Source organism: Gavia stellata, chromosome 6, assembly GCF_030936135.1.
Source record: "Gavia stellata isolate bGavSte3 chromosome 6, bGavSte3.hap2, whole genome shotgun sequence".
Classification (NCBI taxonomy): domain Eukaryota; kingdom Metazoa; phylum Chordata; class Aves; order Gaviiformes; family Gaviidae; genus Gavia; species Gavia stellata.
The window spans coordinates 34,874-51,982 of record NC_082599.1 but is presented as its reverse complement, the minus strand read 5'-3'; the positions used below and the strand labels follow the sequence as shown (position 1 = coordinate 51,982).

General features: G+C 43.6%; 1 protein-coding gene across 1 annotated transcript in view; it reads left to right on the top strand.

Annotated features, from left to right (window-relative positions):
• SMARCD3 (SWI/SNF related, matrix associated, actin dependent regulator of chromatin, subfamily d, member 3) overlaps window positions 1-13,060 on the top strand; it is a 68,785-nt gene extending 55,725 nt beyond the window's left edge. The window contains exons 10-13 of the mRNA XM_059818551.1: window positions 4,078-4,213; window positions 6,402-6,524; window positions 9,826-9,927; window positions 10,006-13,060. Coding sequence (XP_059674534.1) covers window positions 4,078-4,213; window positions 6,402-6,524; window positions 9,826-9,927; window positions 10,006-10,059 — 415 coding nt within the window. The 3' untranslated portion in view covers window positions 10,060-13,060. The remainder of the gene's footprint in view (window positions 1-4,077; window positions 4,214-6,401; window positions 6,525-9,825; window positions 9,928-10,005) is intronic.
• Window positions 13,061-17,109: the final 4,049 nt, after the last annotated feature.

Genomic DNA, 17,109 nt, shown 5'->3' with positions numbered 1-17,109 from the left:
GCCAAAACCAGCATGCTGCTATGGGGAATTTTTTGTCACTAGTGATTTTAAATATATGTGCTCTTAATTCAGATAAATCCTGTCTTTTACAAGAAGGTCAACTAGATCACAATTATTCATTCTAGTTTTAGAGTATGTGCACAGAGACTAAAAAGTGAAGTATTCTAAACTCATTCTAGAAGCAATAGTATTTTAGAACAACTCTTCAGACACCAACCACCCCCCCTTTTTGAAAAAGAAAACAAAAAATGCAATGGGGTTGACGTGGAAATGAAATAGAGATGAACAGAAAGCCTTTAGTCTTGGTAAGTATTTTAAATATTAAGTAGAATCAGAGAGAATGCAGAATGCAATTAAAAAACATAGAGTGTATAATAGTTTCTGATTGCTGCGATACCAAATGCATGAAATTTCAAACTGGTAGGGGTCAAATCTTCTTAGCTGAGCTCAAGCTGGAGCTGGAGCTTTTCTTGAGTTGCACTCCTTATTGCAGCTGACACACCTGCAATCAGAGGTATAAAGAGAAACATCTGTGGGATTTCCCGTTTCTGCAAACAAGCAAGCCATCTCCCACTCTGTTAACATTACGCAAGTAGACTACAAAGCATAGCTCTCCAATATTCTGTTGCAAGTAGGTTAGCTTTTGATTTCCCCCTTTTGACTACCATCGTGATTTAAAAAAAAAAAAAGGTTCCTTATACTGAGTCAATTGCCCATGTCGCAGCGAGCGTCTGTTGCCTCTCATCCTGTTGTTGTGCACCTCCAAGAGGAGCTGGCTCTGTCTTTTCTTCACCATCCCATATGGCGGTTGCACTCACTGATAGGATCTCCCTTTCCCCTCCTCTTCTCAAGGCTGGACAAACCCAGCTCTTGCAGCTCCTCTCGGCAGGCGTGTGCTGCAGCCCCCAGGCATCCTGGTGGCTCTCTGCGGGCCTCACCCCAGAATGTCACGTCTTTCTGGTCCTGTGCCCAGAAGTCCGGATGCAGTTTCACGAGCGTGGCATAGCAAGGAACAGCCTCTTCCCTTGACCTGATGGCAACACTTAGGCTAATACAGCCCATTTTGCAGTTGGCCTTTGTCACGGCTGGCTTACCTCACAGCCTCATTCGCCGCTTGCTGTCCACCAGGACCCCCAGGTCCACTCCTGCAAAACTGCTTTCTACCCAGCTGATGCCCACCTGTACCACTGCATGGCATCATTCTACCCCAGGAGCAGAACTTCGTACGTGCCTTTGTTGAACTTTACAGCGCTGAACTGCCGTCCTGTTTCTGCAGCCTGTCGAGGTCCCTCTGAACAGCCACGCTGCCCTGACTCTGACGTAGGCTCAGGGATCTGGGAGGCCTGAGGACGGGACTTACCAGGAGAAAGGGAGGCAAAGACAACACTGAGCGTCTCGGCCTCTTCCGTGGCTTTTGACAAGAGCGGCAGAACCAGCCCAGACCCGGGTTTTCCTCAGTCTTCCTTCTGCTCCTGATCCACTTGCAGAAGGCCACAGCATCACAGAATCTCAGAACGATTGAGGTTGGAAGAGACCTCTGGAGATCATCTGATCCAATGCCCTCCCCAGCTTTAGCAGAGCCACCTGTAGCCGGCTGGCCAGGACCGTGTCTGGATGGCTTTTGAGTATCTCCAACGTGGGAGACTCCACAACCTCTCTGAGAAACCTGTGCCAGTGCCTGGTCACCCTTACAGTAAAAAAGTGTTTCCTGGTGTTCAGACGGAGCCTCCTGTGTTTCAGTTCGCACCCATTGCCTCTTGTCCTCACTGGGTACCACTGAAAAGATCCTGGCTTCATCATCTTTAAACCTTCCCTTCAGGTACTGATAAGTTCCCTCCCTCTCTCACCCAAGCCTTCTGGTCTCTAGGCTGAACAGTGCCAGATCTCTCAGCTTTCCTCATGAGCGAGGTGTATAATGTCTTAATCATCTTCATGGACCTTCGCAGAACTCTCTCCAGTAGCTCCATATCTCTCTTGTACCGGGAAGCCCAGCACTGAACACAGAACTCCAGGTGTGGCCTCACCCGTGCTGAGTATAGAGAAGGATCACCTCCTTCCACCTGCTTGCAACACTCCTAATGCAAATCCATCCATGGAAATTCTTCTGCTCCCCCAGGTCTACAAGCTCAGTTAGATCCTGAGCCAATTTTTTTGCTACCTACAGCAGATGTACACAACGTAGACATTTCAAAAACGGCGTTGAGAAGCCAGCATTTTTATATTACCAGGGACAATGACTGAAGTCTAATTTACCAACTACTGGGCTGAAAAACTGTTTTCTTGCTAAGAAACTTTAGTCTAAAGATAAAGTAAATGTTAAGTCTAAGCCCCAACAAATTAAATATAAATTTAGGATAGGACAAGCCAAAGAATAATACTGATATTTAGCTTGTTAAAGATTACAGAGAAAATAGTAAGATTGGTTGAAATATATTGGAAGTAGGAAGCTTACTATTGAAACTGAGAAATTAATAAGGTTTAAAAAAGCTGTTCTTGGAAGACAATCAGCTGCTTAAAGTCAGATGAGAATCAAAATTCATTCTTTTAATCAATGTTAACTTTAGAGATTAGGGAAGGTCCCATACCTGTGCAGCATGGGTTTTAGAGGGCAGGTAGAAAGAGTCTATCTGAAAAAGTTTATCACACCAAGGTATCAAATAGAAATAAATTTAACACACACTAAATGACGAGATGTAAATGGTTTTTCATGCAGGATTCTCATGAAATTGCTTAACTACCAACTACTGTCCCTTTGTACTGGGCACTGGTGAGGCCGCACCTCGAATACTGTGTTCAGTTTTGGGCCCCTCGCTACAAGAAGGACATTGAGGTGCTGGAGCGTGTCCAGAGAAGGGCGACGGAGCTGGTGAGGGGTCTGGAGCACAAGTCTGATGAGGAGTGGCTGAGGGAACTGGGGTTGTTTAGCCTGGAGAAGAGGGGGCTGAGGGGAGACCTCATCGCTCTCTACAACTGCCTGAAAGGGGGTTGTGGTGAGGTGGGTGTTGGTCTCTTCTCCCAAGGTACAAGTGATAGGACAAGAGGAAATGGCCTTGAGTTGCGCCAGGGGAGGTTTAGGCTGAATATTAGGAAAAATTTCTTTACTGAAAGAGTGATCAAGCATTGGAACAGGCTGCCCAGGGAGGTGGTAGAGTCCTCATCCCTGGAGGTATTTAAAAGACATGTAGATGTGGTATTTAGGGACATGGTTTAGTGGTGGATTTGGCAGTGTTAGGTTTATGGTTGGACTCGATGATCTTAAGGGTCTTTTCCAACCTAAATGATTCTATGATTCTATACAATGTGTTTACCTGTTACTGAAATCTCTGTCAGTACCAGAGGGGTAGTAAATAGTTAATGTGATGCCAAAAACATACCAGGATAATCCTGGGTATTGGAAGCCAATTGGTACTAACTGTAGCAAAGAATGGAGTTAATAGACGTGATATATTGGGGAAGAGGCAATATAGCTTCTGTAACAGGAAGGCATGACTGGTTATATTCTTTGAAGAATTAACTGGGCAACTTTACAAACAAAGTGGCGGACCCCAAATTCACTGCTACCTCTTAAGAAGTAGCTGGGAATCATTACAATGCTGCAGAGCTGCCAAAATAATTACAGTGCGACGAATTACTAGAGAAGGAACTGAGAACCAAATAAAATGTCGTTATGTGCTCACATCCAGAATGGTAGTGTACAGTTCTGCTTAACCCTACCTCAAAAAAAACGCAGTCGAGCAGAGACCGTACCAGTATGGTATTTACCACTGGGGTTTGCTTTGGAGGCCAGAGTTATAACAGGTCAGGAAGATGTTAAATAGTTTAATGAAGACTATGTCCATTAGTAGCTATTAAAGGTGATGGTCTGGACAAAACCTCCAGCTCAAAAGTCTCTGAATTCTGCCTGATGAAAGATGAGAGGATATACTAGGATATACAAATATATAAAGATACCCTGTTCTTAAAGCCTTCTCACAGCATCTGCAACAGGCTTTATCAAAGAGTGTATTCTGGGCTGGCTGGATATTTATTCTGATTCATTATGGCAGTTCTCATGATCTTCTGTTACACTCTCCATAGTGTTGACCCCAACGATCAGAAGAAGACGGCTTGTTATGACATAGATGTAGAAGTTGAAGACCCATTAAAGGGACAGATGAGTAGTTTTCTTCTCTCGACAGCTAACCAACAGGAGATTACAGCATTGGACAACAAGGTACTAGCCCAGGAATAAAGTATCACATGGCATATATACTCATTGTGTACCTTCATGTGGGTTTGGTTTGGCATGTCAAAGACAGTAATGTTGTGAGACAAGGACTTCTCAGTTGGATGTGCTTTCAAGGGATGAATCAGCCACATGCAATGGGAATACAGAGGGGTGAGTGGCATTCCTGCTTAGGCTTTGATCCGGGGCCTGACACAGTTGTTGAGGTGATAGAAGCAGAGTTTCACAGGTAGTACAGTGAGTCCCCTGGCATTCAAGAATCATCTGAACTCTTTAACTATAACCTTTTATTGCGAGGTCGTGGTATCTTGCTAAATTGCTGTAAGGCAAAGCTAAGAGAATCTCATACTCCACATGTGTTTTGTGCATGCATGGTTGCAGAACAGCTCTCTGCAGTTGGTACAAATATGGAAAATGCATGGCAGAAAAATCACTTAGAGCAGTTTGGCAGACTTTTTCACTGTTACTGAAAGAGAATCACGTGCACTTCAAATAATAGTATCTGTCTTACAGCAGTGGTGAGCTCTGCAGGCTGTATTAGGGGTTCGTGTCATGGGGACTGTTAGCCAGCTTTTGGCATGTGTGTAAATGGCTGATGTGGCTTGGTAAGAGATAAACAAAAGTGGCTTCTCTGAGCAAGGGAAGAAGAAGAGGTGTGACATCGTGGACCAGAGATTATGTGGCATACTATCAGGCCCAGTGTCTGTTTGTTTACCTCTAATACAAACCAATATGTTAAACTCTGGTCTTCATGTGATTTTAAAGGGGGTTTGGACACTAGCAATCCTATGGATTCTGGTAACTGCTGCAGCATCTTTTGTTTTCTGTCTCTTGAGAAAGGTCCTTTTCAGCAGAGCAGCTGCTCAGCCAGTTGGTTCCCAGCCTATACAGGCTTGCATGCAGCATGCATAGGATTATACTGTTTCCAGTCCAGCTCACCTTTTCCCACGTCTGTATCACCTCTTTTTTGAGCATTTGCTACAGCAGAGGGCAAGCTGTGGTTAGTGAAGTTACTGAAGTCACTTCTGGGTAAACAGGCATTGACTGCTGCTTTGTTACCGTCTGTACCATTTATTGCTGTGCTGCCACAGAGTCCTCTAGTGGAAACTCGGTGCATGGCAACAGATTTCTCTCCAGCATGGCTACATCATTTTCCCAAATAAGGAATGATTTTTAGTTGACAGCAGCTCTCTTCTGTTAACATACCATATAGTTGTGCCTGCACTAGTGGCCTCGATGCATAGCCAGATCAGGGGAGGATTATTTTCTCCCTTGTGCCTGGCCACATTAGCTAATTTGGCAAAATAGATGTATGCATGAAATTAAACAAGATAGGCTTACGATCTCAAACTAGAATTTTAGAGGAACAGGGTAGCAAAAGTTTGCTTTTCTGTGTGTGTATGTGCAAATGATTCATTAACTATTCTCCCATTGATCATACTTGATTTTGTTACCCAGGATGATTATAGGACCTTGACTTTTTCTTCCCTGCTGGTTAATAATGCTCATTTCTTTCATAATATTTCTGAAGATATGATTCGTTTTCTATAAATCTTCCATACTCCTGATTTCTTATTGTTCACACTCCTCTTCTTTTTGCAGCCACTGTGACTTTAACAGGATTTCTCATAAGAAAAAGTCTGTAAGTCATGGCTGTTATGTGAGTTCATCTAACATGGACTTGATCAGGCAATCACTAAAAATTTTAAGGATCACAGCAAGGTATTGAAGATAAGATGATGATTAACCAGGGGAATAACTGCTTTCTTGCATTGGGCACTGTTTAAAGACATATTTACATAGCACCTTTCCTGAAAAATCCCAGACTTGGCAGAAAGACTGATCATACACAGGAAATTGCTACACTGTATAGTGACATGACTTCGCTCTTCAGTATTGTATATAGCATGCCATCCAGCAGTTCAATGCAGGAAGTGAAGAAGAATCCTGTACATACTTGTATTGCAGAAGTACAAGTGAAACCAAAATGTAATTGCAATATTGCGGTTAACTCCCTCTTCAAAGAGAAAAAGCCACGGGAAGCTGCACAAGTCTACAGCGTAGAATTGTCACCTTTGTACATTACAAGAAGCACAAAGATGCTGATGGGGCTGACCTCAGAGTCACTAGAGCATGGGAGGAATTAAGTAACATCTGCTTTGTTTTTTTCTGTCAGATTCATGAGACAATCGAATCCATAAATCAGTTAAAAATACAACGTGATTTCATGCTGAGTTTCTCCAAAGATCCCAAAGGATACATCCAAGACCTTCTCCGGTCCCAAAGTAGGGATCTTAAGGTGAGCTAAGGTTTGAAGAAGAATTAGTAGTGGAACCAGAATGTAAGATTTCTATTTAAATGTACTTAGAGTGTATTGCTAAAACGTCCAGGATGGAAAATTGGTGGAAGACAGACAATGAGTGGAATACTGCAATCCCAGCAGACAGTATGCAGGAGAGACAGTTTAGGCTGTATTCCACTTCCAGTGGAACAGTGGGGGTGGTAGGTGGATTTGTGGTCAGACAGTAAGATCGAAGTGCAGGGCTGTGGTGGTATACTCTGTAAAATTAAAGCTATATAAAACTCAGCAGGAGCATCCTGTAGTACAGTAACACAGTTTGGGTGTTTTGTTAGTTCATAATTTAATCTTATTGAAGAAATAGGCAGATTAAATACCAGCTGCCTTTGACCTTAGCTTTGAGATACCCAAGAAATGGTATGTAAAGAAGTTCAGTTGTTTGCCAGCAAAAATGAATAATTTGTTCCTCATGAAGTTTCACATTTTGTGTCTTTAACTCAGATGCCTCAAAACCAGCTGTATTAATGAATCCATGGAATTACTTTAATAAAATCATTGTGTCTTTCAAATATGAATGTCTAGTTTATAGTCAATAGTCTTCCAAAAAATCTACTGTTAAGATTATGATTATTATTATTTATATTGTATTCAAAAGGGGGCAGGCATCTGAAAGAATGTTTAAATAAAGCAGCCTTTAGCTTGAAGAGCTTACAAACTAAGGTGTTGTGGAGCTTCTCTAGCTGCATACATAGAACAGTTGTTCAGTGTTCTCCGTGACTGACAACCAGTCCCATAAGGGCCTTTTCTACAATGTTCTGCCCTGCTGGCATCAGAATTGTGATTGCACAGTACTACTCTGCAAAAGATGCTAATAATTTTATATTTACCCTTGATTCTGTGATGCTGGTGACTTAGTCGTCAGAATTTTATTTTTTTATGGAATCATAGAATCATAGTATGGTTTGGGTTGGAAGGAACCTTCAAAGATCATCTAGCCCAACTCCCCAGCCATGGGCAGGGACATCTTTCACTAGACCAGGCTGCTCACAGCCCCGTCCAACCTGACCTTGAACACTTCCAGGGATGGGGTATCCACAGCTTCTCTGGGCACCCTGTTCCAGTGTCTCACCACCCTCATCGTACAACATTTCTTCCTTATGTCCAGTCAAAACCTACCCTCTTTCAGTTTAAAACCACTGCCCCTTGTCCTGTCACTACAGGCCTTGGTAAAACGTCTCTCTCCGTCTTTCTTATAAGCCCCCTTTAAGTACTGAAAGGCCACAATAAGGTGTCCCCAGAGCCTTCTCTTCTCCAGGCTGAACAACCCCAACTCTCTCAGCCTGTCCTCACAGGAGAGGTGTTCCATTGCTCTGACCATTTTCGTGGCCTCCTCTGGACCCATTCCAGCAGGTCCATGTCTTTCTTGTACTGCGGACCCCAGAGCTGGATGCAGCACTCCAGGTGGGGTCTCAGGAGAGCAGAGTAGAGGGGCAGAATCCCCTCCCTCGACCCGCTGGCCACGCTTCTTTGGATGCAGCCCAGGATACAACTGGCTTTCTGGGCTGCAAGTGCACGTTGCCAACTCATATCTAATTTTTTGTCCACCTGTATCCCCAAATCCTTCTCTGCAGGGCTGCTCTCAATCCATTCATCCTTCTGTCTGTATTGATCCTGAGGATTGCCCCGACCCAAGTGATGACATCAGTTGCTCTTCCCTTATTCACCAATGCAGTCACTCCATCATAGAAGGCCACTAGATTAGTCACGCACAATTTGCCTTTGGTGAAGCCATGTTGGCTGTCTCTAATCACCTCCTGCCTTCCGTATGTTCCGACATGTCTCGCAGGAGGATCTGTTTCATAATCTTCCCAGGCACAGAGGTGAGGCTGACTGGTCAGTAGTTCCCAGGGCCCTCCGTTTTACCCTTTTTAAAAATGGGTGTGATGTTTCTCTTTTTCCAGTCACTGGGGACTTTGCCTGACTGCCATGACTTTTCAAATACGTTGGAGAGTGGCTTAGTGACTACATCAGCCAGTTCCCTCAGGGCCCTGGCATGCATTTCATCAGGTCCCATGGACTTGTGTATGTTCAGGTTCCTCAGATGGTCTCAAACCTGATCTTCTCCTATGATGGGAGGGACTTCTTTCCCCCTTGAGGTTCAGGGGCTTGAGAGATGTGGTTACCATTGAAAACTGAGGCAAAAAAATTTGTTGATTAACTTAGCCTTCTCCACATTGGTTGTCACCCGTTCTCCTGTCTTCTTTACTGGGGGGGTGTAAATTTTCTTTAATCTTCCTTTTCTGTCCAATGTACCTGTAAAAGCCTTTCTTATCATTCTTCGCATCCCTTGCCAAATTCAGCTCCAGCTGTGCCTTAGCTTTCCTGAGCCTGTCCCTACACATCCAGGCAGCATACCTGTATTCTTCCCTAGATACATGTCCCTGGTTCAACTGCCTGTGCATTTCCTTCTTACACTTAAGCTTGACCAGGAGGTCCTTACTGAGCCATGCTGGTCTCCTGCCTTCCTTGCCCAGTTTCTTACACATGGGAATTTAGAGCTCTGTCACTCTAAGAAAAATGTCCTTAAAGAGCTGCCAGCTCTGTTCAGCTCCTTTGTGCCTAAGGGCAGTTTTCCAGGTGGTCCCATCCACTAATTCCTTAAAAAAAGTGTCAGTTTTTCAAATCTTGCTTTCTTGGCAATTGCAGAGACTGAAAAATCAGCTCAGGACTTTGGCCATTTTGGAGTTACTAGGGTTTTCTGTTCCTTGCATTTCAGTAGAGTTATTTTTCCTTAATGCTTTCCCCATCAGAACTTTCCTTGAAATCAAGGTAAGACATGCTTTGAGATAAGGGCAACACTGGTATAGAGTTGTGCTTCAATCTGATGTGAATACCTTAACAATTTCAAGTCGTTACCCTGTGTATGGGTAAGTACTGAGGTTGTTTGGATCCATAGGCTAATAAAATATACAGTGCCGGAGAACTTTTCCTGGGCATTGGAACTAAACTGTCCATGCTGTTAAACTGTTAGAGATCATGGCACTTAGCCTGGGCAGCTACTGCTGTCCAGAATTATTCCATGGCACAGTTGAGGAGCAGAGGTTGGGATCTGTTCACAGTTTGTACGTGACCATCTTGTTTTGGTAGTAAGCACCCATGCCATTCATTGTCCATTTGCCTTGGACTTAGCGAACAGTCCTGAACATTTTTAATGTAGATAAATTTTGTCTCTAGGTAAATCTGAATGTTTCTGTATGTTGTAGAAGAGCTATAGTGAAAAATGTTTTTATTTTTGTCACAGGTGATGACTGATGTAGTTGGAAACCCAGAGGAAGAACGCAGAGCTGAATTTTATCATGAGCCATGGTCTCAAGAGGCTGTGAGCAGATATTTCTACTGCAAGGTATGAAGGAATTATCCACACTTATTGCCACTGAACAATTGAATATGCTGAACTGTACAGTTTCTCTTTTTCTTTCAGATCCAGCAGCGCCGGCAGGAACTGGAACAATCTCTGGGAGTGCGCAACACATAAGTACTGCTCACAAGATCCCATTGGCATCATGACCACCAAACCAGTGGACTTTTCAGTGTTACTTAGCTCACTGTTACACATGGACCTGCTTCCTGACTGGATGAGAATGTACCATCAACACACCAGTCAGAACACCAGCTTTAGAGTGACCCTTGAAAATCTTGCCCATGGAGGGGTGTCTCAAACCATTCCAGGCCAGAGACAGTGCCGTACAAGTGTCAGTGTTAAAGAAGATTAAAGGTTCATTCATCAATGCACATCATTAAGTTTTAGTGGACAGTTCAGACACTACACAGCAAATCCTAATGGGCTATGCATAGAATCATGGGTGGCATCAATGGGGGAGGTTGAGATGGGTGTTACAGGAGACTACAGATTTAGAGAAATAAATGCAGTTCTCATTCTATGTTACCCAAGAGTCTCAAATAGTAACTTCTCTGGAATTAGACAAGATAGTCTTTCTTATAGCTGTGGACTGCTTTATGTTCCTGAATAGAGTTTTTATTCCAGCTGGAGCAGTGCAAGAAGCCATCTCACCATGAGAAAGAACAAACTAGGAGGATTTTTATTCCTGGAATGAAGAGCTGCTCCGGAAAAAAGAAGTATAGTCAGGACATCTCTTCTGCAAACTCTAATACTTTCTCCTTCCCTTGCCCCTGCAGTGAAAGGTAGACTGAATTAGGTAACGCTAGATGGGTACGATCAATGTGCCATACTGAGAGGAAGAGAATTATCCCTGCGATAAGAGCTTCTTAGGCATCCTTAATATCAGTGGTGTTAGCAAAGCTGAGATTGAAGCAAGAAATGAGGCATTCTGAGAAAATGAAAATAACTTAATGGTGCTTTGCTGATACCTGCCTTGAACACAGCAGATACTAACAATAAGCATATATGTAAAATATGAGATTTCTTAAATGTTTCTCTGTGTGCCAGTAGGGATCAGCACTGAAAAGAACTTCCCTAATTGTTAAGTTGGTGCAGAATCCAAGAAGCTTAACTTCATATAACGTGGCAGTTTTCTCTTTACTTCAAGATGTTAACAGAGTCCCTGGATTGGTCTCACATTTTGATCATAGGTGAACTGCCTCTTACTATGATTATTTAGCTCCCCCATACATCATACATACGGATTATATAGGATGCTGTTGAGTTATAAAGCACTATCAGCCTTAAATAGCACAGAGAACGTATCCCTTGGAAACCGTCTTCTTTGTACGACAAATTCAGACTATGGGAATTTATACCATATTTACTTGGAAGCAGGGACGTCTTCATTAAATCCTTCCCCACCTCATTTTTTGTAGTGCATAGACTAGTTTGTAATTAATGGTCCAACATGATTTCTAGTCCAAAAAGCAGCTGCCAAAGTATAACTCTTTGTCCAGATGATGTGGCACTCAAAATCCTCTCCTAGGTTAACTCCTTTTCATCTCCTTTCTTTCCCTTTTTTGGAAGGTGAAGCAAATTCACGTGGTACAAAAGGGAGGCAGCTCTTCTGAATAATGCATTTTGTTGTAGTATTGTCCTTTTCTCTTCTGCTATCTTTGCCAATTTCTTTCTTATTTGAACTTAAAAGTTTCTTCTGTCCAGTCACAAAAGAGAAAGTATTCTCTTCCACCCCTTTATTTAATACCTCTGCTTTCACATTAATAGTGCCATAGCTTTTACTCTGACCATTGTGCTCAGAGACGTCTTGGAAAATTTACATTTGATTGCAGTCATATGATGGCAGTACTGTCATGCAAAACCATTGGTGTAAGAAAAAGCACAGCTGTACCTCTTTGCCTGAGGCCTTTTACCGGGAATGGCTTCGTTTGGAACTTTTTTGTGTTAAAACCTTTTTACAGTAAAAGGTGAAATCCTGCAGTCTTAAACTGAGTATAGTGAGGGGCTGTGAGGCTGCCAGACAGTGAATGACTTGAAATCTTATTTACTTTAGGACTCCACTAATTGGACTACAGGCAAGCATTATGAGGGAAAACAGTGGGGGTCATCTGCTACTGTGCTTCCATATTTATTACGCTGCTGTGTCAGTTGTGTGCATGCTGTCCAGTGTATAAAACTCTTTTCTGTATGTGGTAAACAGAGCAGCTACATTCAGGGGATGCATTCAGTCTCCAGGAATAAGAAATGCAGAGAACGATATGCAAGGATGCGAGAAGGGCGTGGGACTGGGATAGATGCCTGCAGGATGTCTGCCAGGGAATTCTGGTTTTTGAGAACTTTCCCACTGAAGTGGCAAGTATTTGTACAGAGAAATTTCAGTCATGTGCCACAGCTGGCAACATAATGGAGTCCAGCCTGCTTTTAGAATCTCTCTGTAGAATTAACTGGATGGATCTGCTTTCAAGTCTCTTTCAGAGCAAATTAACAAAACTAATGTGGTGTTGCTGCCTAGTGTTCACAACAGCACCACTGGAAGATGAATCTGTGTTAAGCACCAATGCTATACTGAAGTGTGCATGTGCGTGCGTGCACATGCATGAGTCAGCCACTGTAGATGGCACTGAAGATGGCAATCCAAAATCTAAATTCTTATATCCCACTGTCCATGTTCCTACTGTACATAAAAAGACTGGTCACCAACAGTGAGTCTTAGGAGTAGCTGTCAGGTGGCTTTCCTTTGGTTAAACTGGGGTTTGAGATTTTGATGCTTTTTTCCTGTGTTCAGAAGCAGTTCAGGCCTTTTACTGAAGAGACACAGAGAGAAATTTTGTCCTCTGTTCCAGGAGTGCAGCTAGGAGCTTGCTTGTTTGCAAAAAAGAGAAATTATATTTGAAGAGAAATAATGGAGTAATGCTGGGAGGAACTGGGCCAAATGCTGCTTGGGCATACGAAAATGAAAGGCAGTGGTACTGAACAGGCACGTAATTGTGGCAGATTGTGAATGATAAATTCATTTTAGGTTCAGGATGGTTGTCTTTTTGTGTGTATAAAAGATGACAAGAAGATGTTTTGGGGTATTCAGTTGCTGCCACAGTACAATACAAATCTGTGCATACTGAAAAAAAAAAAAAATTCTGTGCATAGTAGTAGTTAATGTATAGATGATAATATAGATTGTTAGAAAATATAGCATCAAACTAGGAAAGGGTTAAAACAGAATTCTGGAGTACCAATAGAAGGGAAATACATCTTGGAGCTGAAGCGTTGACATGGCATGTTTGAAACACTCTTTTTAGTCCTCTGTGCTGTTGGCCATGAGTCAGGATTCAGACCAAGTGTTTCTTAGAAATTAAAGGGAAAACAAATGTTTTGTTATGGAATAGAGAGAAGAATACAGCAGTGGAAAACAAAATAAAAAGATGGAGCAGAACGCCACTGAAGTGCCAGTAAGACACAGCACAGGCTAATGTGCAGAGTACTGTTGGAAGTAGCACAGTCCACGTGAGTCAGTATGTTTTGTGTGCATGTGTGTATGTATACATGTAGAGAGTATGTGGGAGAGCACCAGTCTCAACTTGTATGTAGCCTGGGAAATGGGCGTGCAGGACAGAACCAAATGTTCTGCAAATAACTTTGAGACACATTCTCAAAACATTTTCCATTGTTACCAACAGGGATTCAGTTGTTCGACTTAGCAGGGTTGGTAGTTGTAGTGCAGACATTGTTTCAGCTGGCAGGTTTTTTACACCACATTGTTTAGAATTTATCCTGTGGAAGCTGAGTGAAAATATTAGTGCATATATCAATATTGGTGCATATCCTAGGGCTCCTAATTTTGCCAAAGTTCTAGTGAGGTATTGGGGGGTTTTTGGCCTGTTTTTGTGTTGAGAACCCTTTTATGGCAGTGCAAATAGATGAGGGGGAAAAGAAAGCTCTTTTTTCCTGAAGAAAGAGGTCTCCTTTCTGTAACTGCTCTGTTGTTTAATAGGATGTATCTGTTCTGCCAGATCCTGTATGATAAACACCTTTTCCAATCTGATTGAAGAGAGGAACTCCATTAAAAAATACAACTGTGCGTTTGTGAGAGTGAGCAAATACGTGTATAAAGGAGGGGGGAGAGAAAGAGAGAGAGAGAGGGACTCCCTCTACTCTGTAGCCACCATATCTTCATTGTATGATGCCGAGTGATTCATAGAAAAGCTTTTAACAATAAATACTTTGTTTCTTTGTATTTCTTGCACTAACCTTACGTGTGTTAACAAAGACAGGTACAGTTGATTTCTCTCTACTCCTGATAATGTTCTTGAGTTTCTGGATTTCTGTTCACTTGTGTGCGCACACGCACGCACACACACAGGGGCACACATATACAGGTTTTAATGGGACTTGACAAAAGTGAGAACTGTTGCCCTTTAGATCTTTCTTATGTGAGTTCGCTTCTTCACTGGATTCCATCTTCAGCCATTTCCATACTGAGTGAGTGAGAAATCCCCACCATTGGAGGCTCCTCTCCAGGTCAGGTGCTTGGTCATTTGGAGTGCATTTCTCATTATCACTGTTACTAGTTACAGTCAACAAAAAAGTTGCAGCTGGGGCTAGAGCTTGGATGCTGAGAGGTGGTGTAGGAATTATGGTGGCCGCCACCTAGACTGTGGTAGGAATTATGCGGATGCCAGCTCAACAGGGCTCAACCCTAGGTTCCGCTTTAATAAAAGAATCAGAGTTCCTACTTCTGCTATGCTTAATATGCCATAGTAGTTACAGCTCCAGCTGGGTGCCTCTGAAGAGGGATCCCACCTGTCGGTTGTTACTGGGTTTTATAGTCTCTATAGGTCACTTGATTTCTTGATGGCACTTATGCTCATCCAGTCCTGTTTGCGGAGTCTGGGGTCATCTTCTGATTTTCTCCCGCAGCCTCCAGGCACCCTTTTTGTCTGTGTCTTGAGACACTTCCTTATCTTTTGTTACAGAATATCTTGTAGTTAAAGTTTTACTTACACTTCCTTGTCTACCGGTTACATTTCCATAGATAAAAACAAAGGTTAAAGTACCATTCATGTGGCCTAAGGCTTCATTTACTTTAGTCACTAGTGCTAAGCTCTGGCACAAGTAGTGAGTAGTGAGTAGTCTCTCACTACTGAGGAGCCTGGAGTAGGCTGTGCAAACAGCTAGCAGGCTCCGAACAGAGGTGCTATACAGCCAATAATACCAGAAACCTTTGTCAGGATGAGCAAGCTGCAATTCACCAGCTCGGTGAAGAGGGTTTGGTTTCTGGGTTAAGGTTTCTTAGCCCAACAGAGTGTCAAGAGGGAATGACATAAAGAAGTGGGGTGGGTGAAGAGTAGAAAGAAGGGTGAAAGAGGAAAGGAAGACCTACAATTAGTTCAGCAACACAGTGACAGGGAAAGCAGAAGTAGTAACCGTTATCTGAGAAGAAAGCAAACAGACTTGGGAAAAAATTTCCTAAATGTCTATATAGGTATTTGACCTAGTGTGGGGAAAGTTCTATTTGGAAGGCTGTCTAGGAAATCTCAGCAGCTGAGACTAAAAAAAGTTAATTTTGCCTTAGAAAAAAATGAGTCTCTGCACACTTCCTAATGGAGAAGGAAAAGCAAGTAGCAATAACAGCAATTATCTCGTAGCAACAAGTCCCATACTTTTTATCCCTTTCCTTTTGGAGCAGCAACAGGCAGGCTGTTTTTACAGAATTCTGAGAGAAGGAATGCAGATTTTTTTTTTTTTTTAGTTTCCTTTTGCTTCTTGTTCCTCTTTTGTTCTGACTGCTCCCCATCCCTATCCTGTTCCCCATCTATTTTGCTGACTCTTCGTTTGTCTTTTTAAAAAGTTCCCTGTGCCTTTTCTTTCGCTCCCTCATTCCTCTGCCTGGTGCTACGTCCCATTTTTGAGGCCATGGAAGTGACATCAGGAGTGATACGTTGTCAGAAACAGGTCCTCCAGCTCATCGCTGGTTTTACCTTCCCCATCTCTTTGTCCCAATCTGCATCTTTCTCTGTATTTTCTCTCTCTGTATGTCACACTCCCTGTCCCCATCTTTATCCTTCCTTCTTCCTCTCCTTTTTATCTGTCTGTCCTTTTGTCTTGCTCTCTGACCATATTTGTTCCTCCATCTCACTGTCCTCTTCCCTGTACCTGTCTCTGCTCCTCAGCCCTTCTCCATCATCTTACTTTTCTCTTTATAACCCTCTGTCCTGCTCACCATCCCTCTCTTTCTCCATCCCTCTCTGCCTGTGTCTTTCTCTCCCCCGTCACAGAATCACTAAGGCTGGAAAAGACCTGTAAGATCATCAAGTCCAACCATCAACTAACCCCACCATGCCCACTAAACCATGTCCCACAATGCCACATCCTCACGCTCCTTGAATACCTCCAGGGAGGGTGACTCCACCACCTCCCTGGGCAGCCTGTTCCAGTGCTTCACCATTCTCTCAGTAAAGAAGTTTTTCCTAATATCCAGTCTGAACCTCCCTGGCACAACTTGAGGCCATTTCCTCTAGTCCTGTCACTAGTCACTTGGGAGAAGAGACCAACACCCACCTCACCACAACCCCCTTTCAGGCAGTTGTAGAGAGTGATGAGGTCTCCCCTCAGCCTCCTCTTCTCCAGACTGAACACCCCCAGCTCCCTCAGCCGCTCCTCATCAGACTTGTGCTCCAGACCCCTCACCAGCTCTGTCGCCCTTCTCTGGACACGCTCCAGCACCTCAATGTCCTTCTTGGAGTGAGGGGCCCAAAACTGAACACAGCATTCGAGGTGCGGCCTCACCAGTGCCGAGTACAGGGGCACGATCCCCTCCCTACTCCTGCTGGCCACACTATTTCTGATACAGGCCAGGATGCCGTTGGCCTTCTTGGCCACCTGGGCACACTGCTGGCTCATCTTCAGCCGGCTGTCGACCAACACCCCCAGGCCCTTTTCTGCGGGGCAGCTTTCCAGCCACTCGTCCCCAAGCCTGGAGCGTTGCGTGGGGTTGTTGTGACCCAAGTGCAGGACCCGGCACTTGGCCTTGTTGAACCTCACACAATTGGCCTCGGCCCATCGATCCAGCCTGTCCAGATCCCTCTGCAGAGCCTGCCTGCCCTCCAGCAGATCAACACTCCCGCCCAACTTGGTGTTGTCTGCAAACTTGCTGGGGGTGCACTCGAT